At 42.4% G+C, this 20,978-nt stretch overlaps 1 protein-coding gene across 1 annotated transcript in view; it reads left to right on the plus strand.

Annotated features, from left to right (window-relative positions):
- Positions 1–20,978, plus strand: part of DIAPH3 (diaphanous related formin 3) — a 1,016,686-nt gene that overhangs the window by 734,251 nt on the left and 261,457 nt on the right. Inside the window, exon 25 of the mRNA XM_077483144.1 lies at positions 8,394–8,529. Within this exon, the coding sequence (XP_077339270.1) occupies positions 8,394–8,529 (136 nt within the window). The remainder of the gene's footprint in view (positions 1–8,393; positions 8,530–20,978) is intronic.

Genomic DNA, 20,978 nt, shown 5'->3' on the forward strand with positions numbered 1-20,978 from the left:
CTAACATTTCTTGTGTTAGTTCAGTACTTTGATCTGTATATATATTTGTTATTATTATTATTCAGCCTGCTGGGTTGAAGTGAAAAAAAAAAAAAACGTCACACTTGTGAATTGGCTGCAGCAGCTTGCAGATACAAGAACTCCAGCAGGGGGTCCCAGAGATTAGCTCTGGGAGGCAACCCCATTGAAAATAAGGGGAGGCTGCCACCCCGCAGCTAATTGTGGCTGCTCATATGTAACCTCTTTGCAGTGATCACCTGTAAGTGATTGGCCCTGGCCCCTGGTCTGAATCCAGGGCCAATAACTCAAGGGTGATCTCTGCAAAGCAATTATATGCAAGCAGCTGTGGGAGCCAGCATCATCCCATTGCTTTAGATGGGGCTGCCCCCCAGAGCTAATTGGTTCTACATCCAGGGACGATCACTCTCAAGTGAACTCTGCAAAGCAATTATATGTGAGCGGCTACAATAAGCTGTTGTAGCCAGCAGCCTCCAATTACTTCTGCTGGGGTTCCCACATCTACACTCCATTGGGCCAATACTGTCTGTGTCTTGCCATTACATTGTGAGTGCCTTTCCTACTGTGTGTTTCTTTTTTTTTTTTGTCATACGTATTCAATAAATAGTTATTCAATCTAGTACACTTTCTTGCTTTTTCAGACTCTTGCGCCCTTTTCCCCTTTTTTTGTAGCGCAACATAGAGGAACCTGAGAAAAAATGAATTCATGCTGGGATAGTATATGGTACATTTATCCGCTGCTAGTTCCTTGCTATTTGATCTCATTTGGCAAGTTTTTCCAGGTGTCTCGAGTTCTGATATGAAATACTGCTGCCTTCTCACTGGCACTAATGCAGAGTATGTATGATCAGAGATTTTGTAGCTAAATTGCTAATTTTACATTTGACAAAATTGCTCTCTAATGTTGTCTTGCACCACTACAAGTCAGAATAGATAAAAAAGCTATCTATGGTAATTGAATGCTTAAAAAAAAATTTAAACCCTAACCATTATGTAAAGACCACTAATCGGTCTACACACTGCCTAGGCACTCCCCAAATGTCAATGGCTGTTTGATTTGCACACAGCCACTGTCACCCCTTAGCATTCTGGGAGAAGGCTTTGTCATTTATAAGTAGGCTTCAGTTCCCCATTGCGTTGTCCACTTCTTTGCATATGAATAAATGTGTGTGATGTTAACACAGCCATTCATACAGTATATGAATAAGTACATAAAAAGCTGTAGGTAATGACTCCCATTTACGAGATTCTGAGCAGGTCAAGTGAAGATATCGGTGACTTGCCAATGTACTCCACAGATGAAATCTGTAATAAGTGGATTCCTTGTATACAGACACAGATCATGTTAAAAAAAATCCTTTTTATGATCTATATTTTGCAGTATTTTGTTGTTGAAGGATTTTTAGACCATATAAAAAAATAATTCCCAAAAGAGCAATGTAAAATATTTAGACCCCTTTCACACCACACCGCCATTTGCGTCGCTATTTTTAGCGGCGTTTTACCGCCGGATTTGCGGCGCATTTCAGCACTGCCCCATTGATTTCGAAGGGGAGGAGCGGTAAACACACCGCTCCTTCACCGCTCCAAAGAAGCTGCTGGCAGGACTTTTTTTCTGACGTCCTGCCAGCGCACCGCTGTAGTGTGAAAGCCCTCGGGGCTTTCACACTACACACACTGGTGCAGCTTCTTTAGGGCGGATTGCAGGCGCTATTTCTAACGCTATAGCGCCTGCAAAACGCCCTGGTGTGAAAGGGGTGTTAAAGAGATACTTCTTGATACATGTACAAGTAAAGTGATTTCGCGCAATGTGAAAAAAATCACTTGAATAAGAGAAATAAATTCTCTAAAAATGTGCGCAATTATGCAATAATATGTTATTCATGAAAATAAGCAACAATAATAATCAAATAAGTAAAGTGTCACAGTGTAATTAAATATCAATAAAGTGTCGCAGTGCAACTAAATATCAATAAGTGAAGTGCAAATAAATAACAGTAAAAAGTGACCATAGTGTAAAGTTCTAGAGATATCATATAATGATGGATGTTAACTAAAGTGTCATATGCAGATAGTGATAAAAGGTGGCAATAGGTCTAATCACATGAATGACAGCAAATATAAATCAGCAGATAAAAAATGAATGGATTAAAAAATATAAATATTATCAAATGTTTGGATAGTCTGAGTGTTTTGACACAATAGTCTATAAAGAGCTAAGAGGACGTATCCTGTAAGTCACAAAGCTGTGTGTCAGCAATACTTCAAATATTTGACTGGGTGTTGCTATTATAAATAGGAGATACTATTCAGTTATGTTATTTGTAGGAGTGGCCGGAGATGTACATGAGGAGGAGATGAGAGGGCGCTGAGAATGCCACATACATATTGTTTTTCCACTTTGCTTTTTTTTAAACTGTTACAATGTAAGAGTCCACTTAAGGCACTTAATAAATATATCCAAGCCTTTTTTTTTAACATACTGCACTAGCAGAGGCTTTTTTTTTCTCCCTTTCTTCCCCTATTAATGCTGTGGCGATACCGGAGTGTTTCAGGACACGTGTGGAGGAATTTAAAAGGGATAAATATTATTGGCTTCACTTGCAGTATACATCAGTCCAAACAAGACCCTGTCAGAAGTATCAGCATAACATCAATTATTTGTTAATGCAAGTTATTATATAGCCATAAGGTGAGAGTTCTGTGAGACCATAATCCAGGATATTTTTTTATTTTTATTTTATATGAATAACATCACTGAATAGTACATCTTATTTATAATAACAACACCCAGTCACATATTTGGACTATTGCTGACACACAGCTTTGTGACTTGGATGATACGTGGTATTTGGTGGTATTTATTCACTCTTGAGTTTATTTTTTGCTAAAAAAAAAAAAACGAAAATTTTGAAAAAAATTAAAAAGTTTCATAGTTTGTTTTAAAATTTGAAAAACAGTTAACTTCCCTCCTTCATTGGTGTGTGCTGATGAGGCTGCACTGATGGGCACTGAGAGATGGCACTGATAGATGGCACTTATGGGCAGCACTGATAGGCGGCACTGGTGGGTACTGATAGGTGGCACTGGTGGGCACAGATAAAGCAGTGGTGGCTCTTTGGACCGATGTCCCTCTGACAGAAGCCAGCGATTGCCTCTTGTTTTTCCCCTCACGTTATCAGCGCGAGGGGGGAAAAAATATTACCCATCTTCTGTTTAAATCACGTGATCAGCTGTCATTGGCTGACAGCTGATCATGTGGTAAGGGGCAGGGATCGGCCCCTTACTCTGATCTGTGATCAGCCGAGTCTCATAGACTCTGCGATCACAGAGCATGCCCCGCATTTCGGAATCCTCCCAGCAGCCCACGCTGTAGCTGTCATTCAGCTATAGCTCAGGAAGTGGTTAAAGACTTTAGAACCACTTGTAGATTGACTATATTATGTGACAGATTTTAGTTCATTGCTATCTGAGTCTTTCTGCTTGCATCTCTTTGCGTAAGTTTAGCGTGTTTTAGGCCATTCACTTGAATAGGTTGCACTATGCGCAACAAAAAAGCTCCCTTACCTTTTCAGGCATGGAGCGGAGCATGGCAAAAGGCGTGTCGGCTAACCATGTTTACTGTGCCGTTAAGAATTAATAGACCCTGGAGCCTTTGGCTGAGGCCTTACAGAGATCGAGCGTGGTGTCTGGAATACAGGTTGGTTTGGTGGCCGAGAAACTAACATTGTGGATGGATGATTTAATCCTCTTCATCCGGGACCCTGGTCCCTCTCTTTCCGGGGCGCTCCAGCTTCTGGACCGCTTTGTGACTCTTTCTGGCCTCTGAACCAACTGGAGAAAATCACTTATTCTGCCCATAGATCCCGGGTCAAAGAAGCTGAGTGATCCTGCTTCACCTCTACAATGGACAAGTACCATTAAATATCTAGGAATCAATATCTCTTCCAATACCCAGGACTTTAGCAATCTTAACTTATAGTGCTGCATTGGTGTAAACTGAAGGCCTGGTCGAACCTCTCATATCAAAATCCTATATGTATCTTTTAGATGATAATTTGTTAGTAGTACTATGTTATGCACATGACTGTGCATCGGTTGGCCGAGGTTTGCCCCAAAGGCCCTGTTCTGTACTGCCAAGGAAAATTTTCAATAAAGAGAAATAATAAAAAAAATAAAATAATAGACCCTAAACACATTGCATGTTTTGCTGCAATTTCAGTGTGATCTGGGGTTGTGGGCAGAATCCCATGATTTTGCATTGCTCAGATGTGAACAGGGCCTAAGGTGCTCAGAAAATATTCCAAGAATTTCTCTAATGAGAAGTGTAAAGCCCCATACCCACTATAAGATTTTCTGCTGATTTTTTTTTTTTTTCCTTCAGATTTACCAAAACTATATAATATGAGGTCTAACCTTAGGAGTTTCAATTTGTATCAATTTTGCAATCAGGCAGGCCCTTGCATGGTTACATGGTTTTGGTAAATCTGAAGGAAAAAATCAGCAGAAAATCTAATAGCGTGTATGGGGCTTTAGTGAAAACTAACCAGATTAAACTCTGTGAATGATGTTTAAATGGAAATCTAGCTTGTGACTCTGGCTCCACATGTTTGCATGCTATAGGAAAATTGGGATTGTTAAACCCTTTAAGATTGATTAAATAGGTGTGTATGTGTTAATGTTCAATGAGTGTCAGATAGTCCAGCTGCAAGCTAGAAACAGTGATCTCCATTAGATCGTGGGCTCTCCACTTCTGCAAAACTGTCTTACATGCTTGCAAAGGCCTTAACACGTGTTGACAAATGGCTCTGTGTCTCTCCTCTACAGTATATTTTAATTATACAACTGTAGCCAATGCCTATTTTTATTTTTTAATTATGCAAATTAAAATTGTCTTCCTCATGCTCCTCTGTTATCTCACAGAGCAGCTACAGCAAAAGAAGCATGAAATCTGATCCCATAAGCTACATGCTGATTTAATGACTACATTATCAACTGTTGCTTGCTAATTTCCTTAGACTTTAGTTTCCATCACTTTCAACAATAATTAATTTGATTGCTTGTTTCATTTGAAAAAAAAAAAAGTATAATATTACAGCTTAATATTTTAATTTTTTGTGTAATAATTAATATTGGACTGTTTGTATTAGGAAGACATCAACAAATGTGTCTTATGTCGTGTACACATGACCAGACTTTCCGGCAGAATAGGTCCGATAGTCCGATTGTGTGTGGTATGATCTGATCGTTTTTCTTTAAAAAATTCAGACGGACCTAGAAATAGAACATGTTTTAAATCTGTCTGACGGACTCAATTCCTATCGGGAAAACCATTCATCTGTATGCAGTTCCGACTAACCAAGTACGAAGCAAGGGCAGCTATTGGCTACTGGTTATTGAACTTCCTTTTCTAGTCCCGTCGTACGTCATCACGTTCAAAACCGACGGACTTCCGTGTGTGGGCAAGTCCGTTCGTTTGGAAGACTGTTGGACCTTTTCTGCCGGAAAGTCCGGTCGTGTATACGTGGCACTTGTTTTCGCTAAACCTCTAATTGTGGGTGACTGACAGGAAGCATAGCCTATAGGTTTCTTTACTGAGACAATCCTTTAAAATAATGTTATATATATATATATTTATGTCTGTTTTGCTGAGAAGATGACACTCACTTCTAAGTAAACTGTAGGCAGCATGATTTTTTGCAATCTTTCCTGAAAATGTATGGTTGTATATACTGAAATTGCTTTTTGCTTCACTGTGCCCTTTCTCAAACTGATTTCTCAATGATTAGAAGGGTGGCAGGCTACATTATGACCACCTGCCTAAATTTCAGTGGGGCATTGAGAAAAGCTTTGTCATTTGTATCTTTTTAGAAGTGAACAAAAAAATGAATATCCTATTGCAGGACATGCCTCAATGGGGCTTGTAATTCAGTGCAGGTTTCTGAGAATGGAAGTGAGCAAAGTATGCAATCAGGAAGTTAGATTTCATTGAGTGTTGTATATACCAGCAGTCTGCATGACAAGTGTAGATTACAATGATGTATTATTAAATTACCGAATGACTTTTAAAGAATACGGGCCAGGGTATGCAGTCTGCAGTACCCCATGGAGTCCTCTCTGTTTAGCACAACAGAGAGCTATGTGATGGAAGGAAAACTGGTCACCATATGCTCACCTCTTCCTATCTGTAATGCACATTGTAGCTGTGCAGAGCATTATTATTATATATTTTTTTTTAATTAAAGCCAAAGTTTGATCAAAATGAAAAAAAAAATAAAAAATAGCACAAGGGTCATTCTTTACTATTAATCCAATGTGTCCCTTGTGCTGTTGGCTCCCGCTTTCCTTGAAATCTCCCTCTCCTGATTACCTACCATCTCTCCCACAATTATGTTCTGCGGGGGGGGTATTGTTAATAGAAAAGATGGAGCTTAGGCAGGCACCCATCACTGCCTGACTATGCCTACCCTTTCTGCCCATCTGCTCCAATTGTAGCAGATGTCCTACAACTTCAATAGATGGATGACTGAAAGGTCCAGTATATTGGTAAAGTTATGGTACCAATGAATATATCCTGTTAGTAGTAGCAACCATCATTAAGGGCCCGTTCACACTCATGTGCTTTTCATGCGATTTACCTTGAAAGTAAAAGAAAGGGTTCCCCTTTAAATCCTATGGGACTCTTCACACCACTGCATTACAGGTGCAGTATGTTTTGAAAAGCTATACGTGCTGCATCTTTGATGCGTTTTTTGAATACTACACTAAAAATGCAGCTTCCTATTGAAATTAATGGAAGTTGATTTAAAAACAAACTGTGATTTGAGTTTTTAGTGCGTTTTTGAGTCATGTCCATTCTTCACAGGTGCAGGCAACCCAGAAATGCACAGGAAACAAATCTGAAACACAGCAAAATTGTGGTAAAAGTGCATATGCGTTTTTACTACGATTTTGCTACAGAGCTATGTGAAAGAGCCCTAAGGGTATGAACTTCCAGTTACTACCAAGCTTCTATCTGTTCCTTTTTGCCAAGTTGAACCACAAGATTTACAATTGAAGGATCATGGTTAGTGATCATGTTGAGAAGCTACCCAGCAGTAAAGATCATGACCCTATGCTGCTACAGAGGGAGTCATACTAAATTGATGCTTTCAGAATGGTTTATTCATGTTTTCCTTGATGAAAGATAGTTTGCCTGATATTTATTGGGTTTTCTTCTTTCTTGTACAGAATTACCAGTTCACGTTATTTCTAGTAATTATACAGCCATATGTTCTGGTGTTTTCTATACAAGCATCCTAAATGTAATGTTTTTAGTGATGTATACAATACCTTGCTAACTGGTTTTCTTTAGAATTACTTTTTTTTTTTAAATGTTAACTTGTATTCTAATATTTTTATTTCAAGTTCTAGGTTTCAGTTTTTATGACTAGACTGATGCATATACCTTTGCATTGTTTAAGCCACATACTGTCAATAGATATTATAGTTTTGTTAATACCGGTAGCATACTGTTAATGGCTATTGTACTGTCCTGTACATTTATCTATATTTATGTAAAAAAAAAAAAAAATCGGTTTCTCTATCTGTATATAAAAAAAATGTATACTATTATAAACAGTAATTTTATTTTTATTTATTAAAGCGGAGGTCCGCCCTAAAGTGGACCTCCGCTCATCGGAACCCTCCCCCCCTCCGGCGCCACAATTGGCACCTTTCAGGGGGGAGGGGGGTGCAGATACCTGTACAGTACAGGTATTCTGCACCCACTTCCGGGATAGCTCTCTGTGGAAAGGGGCGTAGATTACGCCCCTTTCCGCAAGTGCCCGCCCCTTTCCGCAAGTGCCCCGCTGCCTGCTGGGAAACACACAGATCCCAGAGGCAGCGGGGACCATCCTTATTGTGCAGCGCAATTCGCGCATGCGCAGTAGGGAACCAGGAAATGAAGCCGAAAGGCTCCATTTCCTGATTCCCATACCCAAGATGGCTGCGGCAGCACCCGACAAGACAATCTAGAGATCGGCTTCGGGTGCCGACATCGCGGGCGCGCTGGACAGGTAAGTGTCACTATTTTAAGTCAGCAGCTGCAGTATTTGTAGCTTCTGGCTTTTAAAAAAAAAAAAAACGCGGAGTCCCGGCGGACTCCCGCTTTAAGCTGCGGAAGACTAACATTTCAGGAGAAAGAGCTCCCATTGACTTTGGGACTTTTAAGTGCAAAACTTTTATGTGCAAAACCTGTATAACAGGAAAAAAGTACAGTCTTTCTAATTCTTCATTTGTATATGGATTGATGATAAACAAATATGAAATTGTATTTAAAATCAGACTGTTAATACATATTAATTTTCATGTTTTTTTTTTTTTTTTTTTTATAGCAAGCAACAAAGGAGAATAATAGACGCAAAGAGGCAGAAGAGAAGTTGAAAAGAGTCAGGTTAGCAAAGGAAATGGCAGAAAGAGAGAAAGAAGAGAGACAAAAAAATAAACGGCGTCTTCTAGAAAAGAACAATGGTTAGTAAAAACATGTTTTACTATTTGTGTAATCAAATATATTATAAGTTCACGATTGTCCATGGGTACCAAGATTCCACTTCCTCTCATGCACAATAATCCTGAAAGGGAGGTGCTAATTAGTTTGTGGACTACTTGGTTCTTCATTTTTAGATTTATGTTCTGTAATATGTATGTTGAATATCCTGATTTGGCAATATTCTAGATGGTTTCATTCAAGTGCAGTGCTTGAGTCCATCTAGGAAATCCTGTTTCGGGGGTTGTCGGCCCACTTAAAAAAAGAAAAAAAAAGTTAAAGTTTCACAAAAAACAAATGATTGTGCAAACACAAAAGACAAATGTCTTTAAGCTTCCTTTTGCAGTGCTGCAGCTCAGTTCTCAAGCTTAGAATGTCTCTTTTAATGCTCTCTCTCTGGTAGCTCCTTGCTGCTCTGGCACACTCACCCTGTCCTGTGGGCAGAAGACCTTCTGTCTCCTTGTTGGATCCCAGAACTACAGGTTTCCTTTTTACACAGTGATGGCTGTCACAAAAAAAAAAAATATTTGGGGCAAAGGGGCTCTGGCCCCCACCCCAAAGCACCTTATCCCCATGTGTTCGAGCAGAGGGCTTATCAGAATCTGGAACCCTCTTTTAACAAGAAGGCCCTTTAGATCTATCCCCCCCCCCCCCCGTGTAAATATGTATGGGGTACATTGTACTCCTACCCATTCACCAAAAAAGGGTAAGGAGGCAGTTTGACAATTCCTTTATTAAAAAAAAACAACAACAATGTCTCCTGATGTAGATCCAAGTCAATCACAATGCCCATCACACTGCCACACCTGAAAAAAGAACCACTGAGTGCCTGCTCTGCCGTTTGACAGTTCTTAAATAGGTAAGGGGCGGGGACACCTGGTGATGTCACCTGGTGGCATTGGCCCCTGTGATATCACCGACCCACCATGCATTGGTTGGTACGTCACAAGGGGTGGTGCCAACTGATGCCAATTATTTACATTTTTGTATGGTGTTGTATTGCCAGTAATTTAAATGTCATTTTAAAAAAAAAAATTCAGTTTTGCTGTAGCAGGTTCTATACAAGGTACAGATATGTCACTTTACCGGCTGACTAAGGGGATCCCCAGGAACAATATACAAAGTTTATTCATTTTTATTGTTTCACTTTAAGCTTCATTAAAATCCCTGCTCCTTTAAAAATTATCTTTTAAAAAAAAATTGCATTGGTACATGTCCTCAGGGCAGTACCTGGGCCCCCATAACCTTTTTATGACCAATAACTTGCATATAAGCTTTCAAAATGGGCACTGTTGATTTTTCGAATTAGGGTCCCATAGACCTCAATAGGGTCCAAACATTTGTGACGTTTGAGAGTTCTGCCACGAACCGGGGGTGGGGGGGTTCAGCCCATCTCTAGTAGCTGGATATAATCTAGCTGTGATGATTTAAAGAAGCCTGTGTCCTGTATTGTACTCCAGGAAATACTTTTTTATTAGTAAGTCCATCCTAATTTTTAAAGATGACATACTAACTTGCAAATATGTGCATTGAGAAACTACCAAACTCTGTTTTGGAAACAGAATCTGTGGAGCTTGGAAACTGCTAAAAGAGTAAGAAAACACAACATATTATAATAAAAATAAAAGCAGCCGTGCTTGGATTTGTACTTGATGGATATGACCAGAAATATACTTTATATGTGCGTCAGTAATGAATCCATGCAGACTTGCAAAGTTACTGAAAGGTCCACTTTAAATTGTCAGTTTTCAGTAGCTAAGTACATTGCACCTAGTATTGACTAGTTCCAGCATAGGGTGGTGTTGAGAGCTCTAATGCAAAATCACATTAAAATCTGTTGTATACCGCTGGACGTACTAGCGCATTATGTGAAACTTATCTTTAAACAATGCTGTACCAGCGCCGCAATGTCAGCACTGCAGGGTCTCCCATCTTGCTTCCGGGTTCGCAGGCTCTTGCTCTTTGACTGGCCAGAGCCGCATGGCGTCACTCCCGTGCATGTTTGCGAGAGCTGCCGGTCAAAGCACAGGATTCTGAAGGAACGGCTCAGGTGGGCGTTCCTTCAGAGCGCATGCACCAGTGATTTCACTGGCTGCATGTAACGTAAATATCTATCTATAGGTAAGCCATATAGGCTCATCTATAGGTAAGTCAGTAAAGGATGTTTACTTCTGCTTTAATTCTATAAATCTTATTTTTACTGAGCTTTGTGTTGGGGTTGGTTATAAAGATAATATATAAGGTATGGTTTTACTCTTATGCAGTCATTCACCATCTCCACAATCTATTTGGACATTTAACTGCACAAAAATTGTGAATAGTTACAAGTCACATTCTCTGACTTTAATGAATTCAATGCTAATCACACTTCACACTTTTGTCTATGGTCAGACAGAGATACGGCTGTCATGAACACGAACTGATTTTCTATAAGCCTTAATGAGCAGGACCCTGTACCTCATTATAGAAAGGTACAAGTAACCAAGACTGTTCATTGAATGTTATTAACTTTTAAGTCAACTTGGTCTCTTTCTCAGTGGCCTTTACAGCATTATCATTTCTCATATAGAAATTTCTGAAGTTGGTGAATGATTTTTGTAATAAGGAATAAGAGACTTTTTTGTTAGAGTGAGTACAGTCCACAGAGTGTTATTCCTGCTGCAAGAGCTCAGGGTTTTGTTTTTGTTTTGTTTTGGTTTTTTCCCAGTGCTGATTTATTTATTTTTTGTTCTTGTGTAAGGGAACAACTGAAATAATTATAAAGTGGCTGTAAAAACATACAAATGTTAACTTTATAGTTCTGCTTTACTTGTCACTATTCTGTATCTCAGTTGTCATCAACCCTGTCCTCAGGACCCACTAACAGGCCAGGTTATAACTGAAATACATCACAGGTGATATCATTTGCTGCTCAGTGATTGCAGTATTCTAGTCTGCATCTCCCCAATGTAATACATAAAACCTGGCCTGTTAGTGGGCCTTGAGGACAGGGTTGATGACCACTGCTGTATCTGATATCTGTGTTATGTTTGTCAGCCTCCAAATTCACAGGTGCATGTCTGATGTTTTCAGACATAAAACATACCTAGCATTAGGGCCTTGTGCATAAGAAAAAAACGATCTGCAAAGCCACTACCAATGCCAGGAAAAAGCTCTTAACCGCTTGCCAATCAGCCGCTGCAGTTGTACTTTGACAACATGGCTCGGCTGCATAAATCACTGTCATGCTGCGTCGCTTTTATATTTGGTCACTAGGGGCGCCGGAGGCGCACGCCCCACTGCTCGGCCACGAATCCGATGTGATCGCTTGAGGCACACGGAGATCCCGGTTCTTTGAGGGGAGAACAGACAAGATTGTCTGTTCATACAGAGTAAGAACAGTGATCTGTCATCTCCCCTACACAGTCCCCTCCTCCTTTCAGTTAGAACACACAATAAGGAAAACACATTACCCCTTGATCGCCCCCTAGTGGTTAATCCCTTCACTGCCAGTGAAATTTTTACAGCAATCAATACATTTTTATAGCACTGATCGCTGTAAAAATGCCAATGGTTCCAAAAATGTGTCAAAATTGTCAGACGTGAACGCCATAATGTCGGAGTCCCGATTACTAGTTAAAAAATATATATATATATATATATATATATATATATATATATATAATAAAAATGGCAAAAAACTGTCCCCTATTTTGTACACGCTATATCTTTTGCACAAACCAATCAATAAACACTTATTGCATTTTCTTTTCACCAAAAATATGTAGAAGAATACATATCGACCTAAACTGAGGAAAAAAATATTTTTGACACACTTTTTTGGGTGAATGGGTAGAGGTACAATATACCCCATACTCATTCACATAGGGTGCGGGGGCTGGGATCTGGGGGCTTCCAGATTCTGATAAACCCCCCACCCGCAAACCCTTATGCCGCATACACACGAGCGGACTTTTCAACATCAAAGGTCTGACGGGAAACAATTCCGGCAGACTATTCGATCGTGTGTGGGCTGCAGCAGACTTTTGATTTTCAAAAGTCTGACAGACTTTAGAAATGGAACATGTTTAAAATTTTTCCGACAGAACTCTGCCGGACCCAGTTCCTACCGAGAAATCCGCTCGTGTGTGTGCGCTAGTCTGACGGACTAAAACCGACGCTAGGGCAGCTATTGGCTACTGGCTATGAACTTCCTTATTCTAGTCCAGTCATACGTCATCACGTTCGAATCCGTCGGACTTTGGTGTGATTGTGTGTGGCCAAGTCCGTTCATTCGGAAAGTCCGTCAGAACTCTGTCAGAACTCCGTCAAAATTCTGTCGGACCTAAGTCTGGTCGTGTGTACGCGGCATAACAAGCACCAGCCAGGGTTCTTGGGAAGAGGCCCTTGTCCCCATCAACATGGGGACAAACTCGCCGCCCCCCCATCCCCTGCTTTCCTGACCTGCCAGGCTGCCTGCTCAGATAAGGGTCTGGGCTGGCCCAAGTCTTTGTTTTTTTTATTTTGGCGTGGGGGTTCCCCTAAAAAATTGATACCCGACCGAAGGTTCTGGCATCATATTGGGGGGGGGGGGAAACCCATGCCGGTTTTTATTTTTTATTTTGGCGAAGGGTTTCCCTTCAAGATCCTCAGCACATAAGCCGCGCCACAAATCGGATCATCATGATCTGACTTCTGGTGCGACCTCTATTCAAATCAATGGGCTCCCATAGGGAACCATTGTATTTGAATAGAGGCATGAGAAACGCTTGATGAGGCTTAAAGCGGCTGTATCCAGTGCTAAGCCGCATTTAGCAGGTGGGGTTTTTTTGGAGCTTAAAACTGCCTATGCCACTTACAGCTCCTAAAAGCTTGTGTGTGCATGAGGCTATATAATAACACGGAGAGGCGTTTTTAAGCTGCAAAAAAAAAACCCTGCCAACGCTCCTAAAAACGCTTGTATGCATGAGGCTTTAAAATACTTTTTTTTCCATTTCTGAGTAGCCACAGTTGGAGCAATATAGCAGTAAATGGCTGTATTCCTCTCTACTTCTGTGCATAGACATTTACCCATATGCATGCTGTATTTTCCTGATTAGGACACTGTCACGCATGCACACTTCATGCCTGAAAACATCTTTGTGTGTGAGGCCTAAGATTGTAATTGGATCTTACACTAGGTCTAAAACAACCTAATGTACCCCATATGGTTTGGGATCTTAAAAGATTCTCGCAATCCAGAGAATTCACCTCACAGGCAATCACTTTTGCGTTTTGTCTTTGTGACCTGATTTTTAATGTATACTGGGACATTTTCTTGCGATATATCCCTGGCCTTCAAGAGCAGTATGAGTATACTTGGTTATACAAATTTACTAGTACTATATGAGTGTGTATCTTTGTGCATATTGAGGTATTCTCTATAAAGCTGGAATGCTTTCAATAATAAGTAAATATGTAATCTTAACATCATTAAAGTAATACTAAAATCTTGTTTTTATTTAATTAAAAATAACAAACATGTTATAATGATATGCTCTGTGCAGTGGTTTTGCACAGAGCAGCCCAGTTCCTCCTCTTCTCGGGCTCTCTCTTTGGTGCTCCTGGTCCCTACCTGCTGCTCCTGCAAGGGGGGCACCTGAGCCACAGCTCTTCGTGTCCATTCAGACATGGAGCCTCAGCCCAGCCCCACCCCCTTTATCTCCTCATTGGCTAACTGACTTTGACAGCAGCGGGAGCTATTTCACCATGCTGCTGTCTCAGCCAATGAGGAGGGGAGTCCCGAGCAGCGGAGAGACACTCCTACAATATTGCTAGATCTAGATGGACCTCAGGTAATTATAAGGGGGGCTATTAGCACCACTAAAACGAGCGTCACTTTAGCACTAACGTTATGGCGACCCCAGTTTAACCCATATCATACAAAAAAAAAATAATAATAATTTATATCAATTTGGGGTTGTACAATTTTGTGTTTTTTTTTTGTTTGTTTTTTTTTTTTTCATTATAGTCCACTACTTTGTGTGCTAGATGTTTGTATCTATTGACCAAAGAACACCTGACAGTTTAATGAGCTGTAAGATGTCGCTTAATGGCTTAAGGTTACTTCAGCTGTGCTTAGTAAATGTGTCATGCTGGCTTCACCCTTTTTATACCCTCAGTGCCAACAGCACTGAGTAATAGTAATAGCTTTTTGTAAGACGTATAGTGATGATTGATGACTTTCAGTTCTGCTTCATCATCTGCTTGAGAGGCATAATGTACAAAGAACCAGAGCCAAATCAGTTACAAAATAGTGCAGTGTGTTGACCTTTATGCATTGACAATTGCTCATTTTAACTTCACATTACGCCATACAAATAGCAGTGAACATGCATGGCTCATTAATGTACTTGAAGCAGCTTTCACTTTTATGCTTATAGGTATCTTTTAGCTGGCAACATTCTCTGTAATGTACATGTTAAGTCAGCCATCTATCAGCTGAGTGGTCTTTCCTTTAAAGAAATCAATCTGTGATCAGTGTTTCCAAATACTTAAATTCATTTTATTTACAGGCTACAAATGACAGTATTTTATGATTTGTTTTGACAGTGAATATGTGGGGATACATAGTAATATTAATAATTTCTCTTGCGTTCATTGAAGAACACAGCTCTGCTATTCTTTGTCCATAGGGTTTAATAGCGCCACCTACAGGAGTAGCACACTAAGTAGAAAAGAACAAAGCATTGCCTTTGGGCAGTCCTAGCTGGTATAAAGCCTTCTCTCTGCTATGGGCAAGCCAGAGTTTTCTGCCTAGTGTAAGTAGTAAAGACCTAGTTCCCTACTGGAACCTTTGATTCTGTAGTCTTTTTTTTTTTTTTTCTCTCCTTGATCTTCAATTAACAGAGCCAGGCTACGTGGCAGGCTGGATAATCTAGATACCGTAATCACCCCAATCTGGCTAAGGAGTATACACAGACCTTTAGCTACGTGCCAGGTCAGAAGCAAAAGCACCATTCCAGACCAGGGCAGTCGCCAAGTTAAGTGTCTCGTGGGGACACATATGACTGGTCACCTACAGTTCATATCACAATGTTACCCTGGTCCACAGCCTGCAAATTTGGTGGAGAAGAGGATCTGTCTAGGGAGCCTTACCTTCAAGCTCATTTGGATCAGTAAGTAGATGCCCCCTCCTCTCCTCCCCTTCCCTCCCATGATGCGAGAGCCAGGCTAAGGGATGGCAGTCATTTTCTTGTAGCCGCACTATAGAGACCATTTTCCTTTTCTCCTAGTAAAAAGCATCCCCCAATGTTGCCCTTTTACTCTGAGGTTTCTCAGCCTGAGTTGTGGCTGAGTCTGGGTCTGCCATTGAAGTGGTTGTGCCCTTTGGTAAGCACAAGTCTGCTAAGGTTTTTCCTTACCTAAGGCGTATGTCTTTAAAGAGCGGGCTCTTCCATTAGAGAACAATCTACTAGGACGATTAGTGCCTGGGTGTTCCAACACTTTAGGCGTCTGTCTCTCAGGTTTTCAAGGGGACTACCTGGTCGCCTGTGCACACTTTTACCAAATTTTACAAAGTTGATGTGCTTGCATCCTCAGATCCTTGTTTTGGCTGCAAGGTGGTGTTGGTTTCTGTTCTTTTTTTTTTTTTTTTTTTTTTTTTATAAATTCTTTTTATTATTTTCCCCAAAAAATAAAGGTTTACAAAACAGAGCCGTTTGGGCATTCCCGGGCTCACTTAAAGCGGAGCTCCACCCTAAAGTGGAGCTTCCACTCATTGGAACCCTCCCCCCCTCCGGCACTACAATTGGCACCTTTCAGGGGGGAGGGGGGTGCAGGTACCTGTACAGAACAGGTATCTGCACCTACTTCCCGCATAGATATCTGCAGAAGCTACGCCCCTTTACGCAGAATCTACGCCCCTTTCCGAAGGTCCCCCGCTGTCTGCTGGGAAACACACGGATCCCAGAGACAGCGGGGACCATCCTTATTGCGCAGCGCGACTCGTGCATGCGCAGTAGGGAACCGGGAAATGAAGCCGCAAGGCGGCGGCAGCACCCGAGAGACAATCGAGAGATCGGCTTCGGATGCCGACATCGTGGGCGCGCTGGGCGGGTAAGTGTCATTATTTTAAAAGTCAGCAGCTGCAGTATTTGTAGCTGCTGGCTTTAAAAAAAAAAAACGGTGGACTCCCGCTTTAACTTAAAACAAGAAAACACTAGGTAAGGCATTACAACCTAACCCTAAAAACAGCGAGAAACAAACCCCGTAGCTTGCTGCTAAAGTTGACAGGAGAAACACCTTATACAGTGTTCGACATAGGTTTAGTAATTTACTGTATGTAGACTACCAAATCAAAAGTTCATCAGCGGGTGTCTACCGGCAGTCAGGCGGCTCAGGTGTCCTCCAGACGACACCATTAAGGGAGTCATCTATGAGCTAGATTGGGCTGACAATCCCACAGGGCTCTCCTGTTCCACAGTTGTTGTTTCAGACTCCAACCAGATGTTCCAAACCCTTTGAAACTTTTGAGGGCATCCCCGGCTAGAATATACTTACCTATAAAAGGGTATTGCAAGGTTAACTAATGACTTCCATGCACTCAGGGTGAGGGCCACTGAGGGAGCCCTCCACCGGAGTACAATCAGTTTCCTGGCATAAAAAAAATAACAAACTCAGTAATGTGCGAACCGCCCTCGAGGGGACCACCGCGTCTACCAAACCAAGCAGGCAAATCTCAATTGTCTGAGGTATAGGAATCGTGGTTAGTTTAGTAATAAAGGAGACGGCCAGTGACCAGTAGTGTTGCACCTCAGGGCAGAACCATATCATGTGGATGTACCCCGCCGAATCCGCCCGACAACGCCAGCACTGTGGCGTGGAGTCAGGGTATATTTTATGAAGCCTAGAAGAGACCAAATATCTGAAGCGGGAGTCCCATATGTCCTCCCAGTCTTCCCCATCCAGCTCCTGTAGCTCCGCCACCCAAAAGTCTCGAAGTTTTTCCAATCCACTATGAACAGAGGGATGCAGAGCCTTGTAAATCGTGGATAGATGTTTAGGCAACGTCTCCTGATGCAGGAGCAGTTCCATGTTTAGACTGGTATAGGGCTACAGGAGAGTCACCGAACTGAGTCTTGTATGCATGACGAAGCTGCAGGAACCGGAAAAAATGTGTATTGGTTAAATCAAATCTAGATTTCAGCTGGTCAAGTGTCAGTAACGCACTATTCTTGCAGATTTGATGGATATACCGAACGTCCTTCAACGCCCACGCGATCGGGTCTGGGAAAGAGTAGAATTCAGGTAGGGAGGGATTGAGCCACAATGGGGTATTAGGAGAGTAAGTCCGTGGCCCAGCCGACCGGCGGCCAACCACCACAGACCATGCCCTCAGCACCGTCTTCATCCAAGTAGTGAGAGGGTGCGGAGCTCTAGGACCCCTGAACAAAACGTTCCACGGTGCTTCGAATGATCCCACGATGGAGGCCTCCAAGGCAACTGCTGCATTGGTGGCGTCCGAGGCAAACCAGCTGTGGGCATGTGCCAGCATCGCCGTGATAAAGTAAAGGAAAAAATCAGGACATGCCAGGCCCCCCTGTGTTCAAGGTCTTTGTAGTATGGACAAGCGGAAACGGGGAGGTGCAGTGCCCCACAAAAAACTAGTTATGTGAGAATTTAAGCGTCGAAAATGGATCTTGGGTATCCATATCAGAGAATGGCGCATTACGTTCAGAAGAGGGGAGAGCAGTTTCATTTTTATTAAATTAATTCGACCTATCAGCGAAAGGGGAAGACTGGCTCATACTTTCAGCCTATTGTGCGTAGTTTGCAGGATAGGAAGAAGATTTAATTTACAGAAGTCCTGTATTCTGGGAGAAATGATAATGCCAAGGTATTTAATGTTTTCGGCCCATTGTAGCGGGAGCGAGGAGTCTGCCAGCCTCCTAGCCCCGGGTCCACCGGTAGGATCTGGGACTTGTCCCAATTGACCTTAAGGCCCGACATAGCAGCAACTCTCTATAGGAGCTCCAGCGCCGCCCGAAGGGACGGCCCAGGGTCCCGGAGGAAGAGGATATCGTCGGCATAGAGTGCAATCTTTTCCTCCAAGGACCCCACCCGCACCCCCCGAACAGCGCCTGAGGACCTCAGCGCAGCCGCTAAGGGCTCAACAATCAAGGAAAAAAGGGCTGGGGATAAAGGACAACCCTGTCGGGTGCCCTGCTCCACCGGGAATGAGGAAGACAGCCTACCCCCCAATTTAATCTGCGCTGCCGGTTTCTGGTATAATAGCCGGATCCATTCCCTAAAAATGGGACCAAAACCATATAACTTGAGTACCTCCTCCATGTAGGTCCAGGACACCGAGTCAAATGCCTTCTCAAGATCCAGGGCCACAAGAACCCTGGTGTCCTGGTCCGTAGAAGGGACTTGTTGATGAGTGAAAACTCTACGGATATTAACATCAGTCGATTTTCCTGGCATAAAACCAGTTTGATCTATGTCAACCAAAAACGGGAGGATCCCCATCAGCCTGGTGGCCAGCACTTTCGTCAGTATTTTTAAATCATAATTAAGGAGGGATATAGGGCGGTATGCTGAACAATAGGAGGGATCTTTTCCGGGCTTTTGAACAAGGACTATGTGGGCCTGCGACATCGAATCAGGTAGAGAACCTGTCTCTAAACTAAGGGCATACAGCTTATGAAGCCGTGGGGCTAAGTCGGCAATGTACATTTTGTATCAGTCTCCTGGGAGGCCATCAGGACCCGGCGTCTTATTAGGTGGTAATGAGCGAATTGCCGTTTCTATTTCTGCAATCGAGATGTCAGCTTCTAATAGGGTTACATCCTCCCCTGTCAGGCCAGTCAGAGACAGTCCGCGGAGGAAGGATAGGTGCTCAGAGGAAAGCTGCGTAGCAGTGGATTTATATAGAGAGGAGTAAAATGTAAGAAATTAATTAAGGATGTCAGATGGGTTTGAAGTCACACCCCTTGTCTCAGTGTGTATAACGGGTACGACCGTTTGAAATTTGGGGTCAGCCACCAGGCCTGCCAGAAGCCTCCCGTTCTTGTCCCCCGATTCAAATATCCTGGCTCTAAACAACCTTTACGAGGAGTTCGTCACATTAGACAAGTATATTGAGAACGCCCTTTGAGCCTGTGCCAGGGAGGAGTATGCCCCAGGAGAAGAATCCACTGCAAACGTCTCTTCAGCCGTACGCACCTCAGATTTTAGGTCCCTAGTATGCCATTGAAATCACCCGCCAAGATAAGCCTCGCTACCATATGAGGAGCCAGCTTGTCACACACCGCGTGAAGCACAGATGTTGAAAAAGGGGGCGGAACATATACAAACGCAAACATCTTGGCCTCTATAGTCAAAAGCAGTATGACAAACCGTCCCCCTGGATCCGAGATAACTTGTTCAACCTATTAAGGGATCTGTTCAGGAGGATGGACACCCCCCTAGCATAATTAGAATATGTGGCGTGAAAGGACTGTCTCATCCATCTCCTGCGGAGGGCCAAGTGTCTGCTGCCCATCAGATGGGTCTCCTGGAGGAAGAGAATGTGCGACTTATGCGCCTGTAGATACTTAAACATTATTGCTCTCTTAAAACGGCTATTAAGACCATGCACATTCCATGACACCAATCTAAGCTCCATCTAGCAGATACAGACATAACAGGGTAGCCTACCAAAGGGAGGAGGAGAGCGATCCGCTCTGCCCCCCAGCCCGCCACCCCTCCAATAGGATAGAACAACCAATACCCACACATGGACAATATTACCTTCACATAAGTAAGTAGTATCAAAGTATGATAATTTAGCAGCAAGCAAACAACCCGCTGCCAACCCACCAGAACCATTGGAACAGGTCAGCTTCATCCCTAAACAAAAAAAACGAAACAGTCTGTGCCCAAAACTTAGCGCAGGGCAAGAACTAGATAGTTCAGCTTCCCAGTTACCTGGGAAGTGTGACTTACAGTACTTGAGCTAGAAACAGACTCGGGGAGAAAAAGAAAAAGAGAACAAAAAAAGCAAAAAAAAGTAGGGGGACAACGTCCACCCGTGTAAACCTTCTTCCTTACAATCTTCTTTGCTCCGTTTACTCCAGGATGTAAAAAATAATGATAGTAGTAGGCAGGAGTGCAGTTATTCAGACGGTAAAAAGGAAAAGACCTCTCAGGACAAAATTCTGTACTAGGCGGGCACTATGAGCCACATCCAAGGGGGATAGTTTACCGCAGGGTAGAGAACCAGGAGTCCGCTTCTTCCGGGGAGTCAAAGAATTTTGTGGTGCCAGCGTGTACCACTCGTAGCTGGCTGGGGTATAAGATACTGTAGGGCAGGCCCTTTTCTCTAAGGCACTTACGGATGTCTTGAAAGGTTTTTCTCTTCCTCTGTAGATCTGCCGAAAAATCAGGATAGAGGTGGATATCAGCGTTTACATACTTAGATGGGGCCGCT

The sequence above is a fragment of the Lithobates pipiens genome, unplaced genomic scaffold, assembly GCF_037356315.1.
Source record: "Lithobates pipiens isolate NorthernLeopardFrog02 unplaced genomic scaffold, aLitPip1_a1.2 Scaffold_16, whole genome shotgun sequence".
Lineage (NCBI taxonomy): Eukaryota > Metazoa > Chordata > Amphibia > Anura > Ranidae > Lithobates > Lithobates pipiens.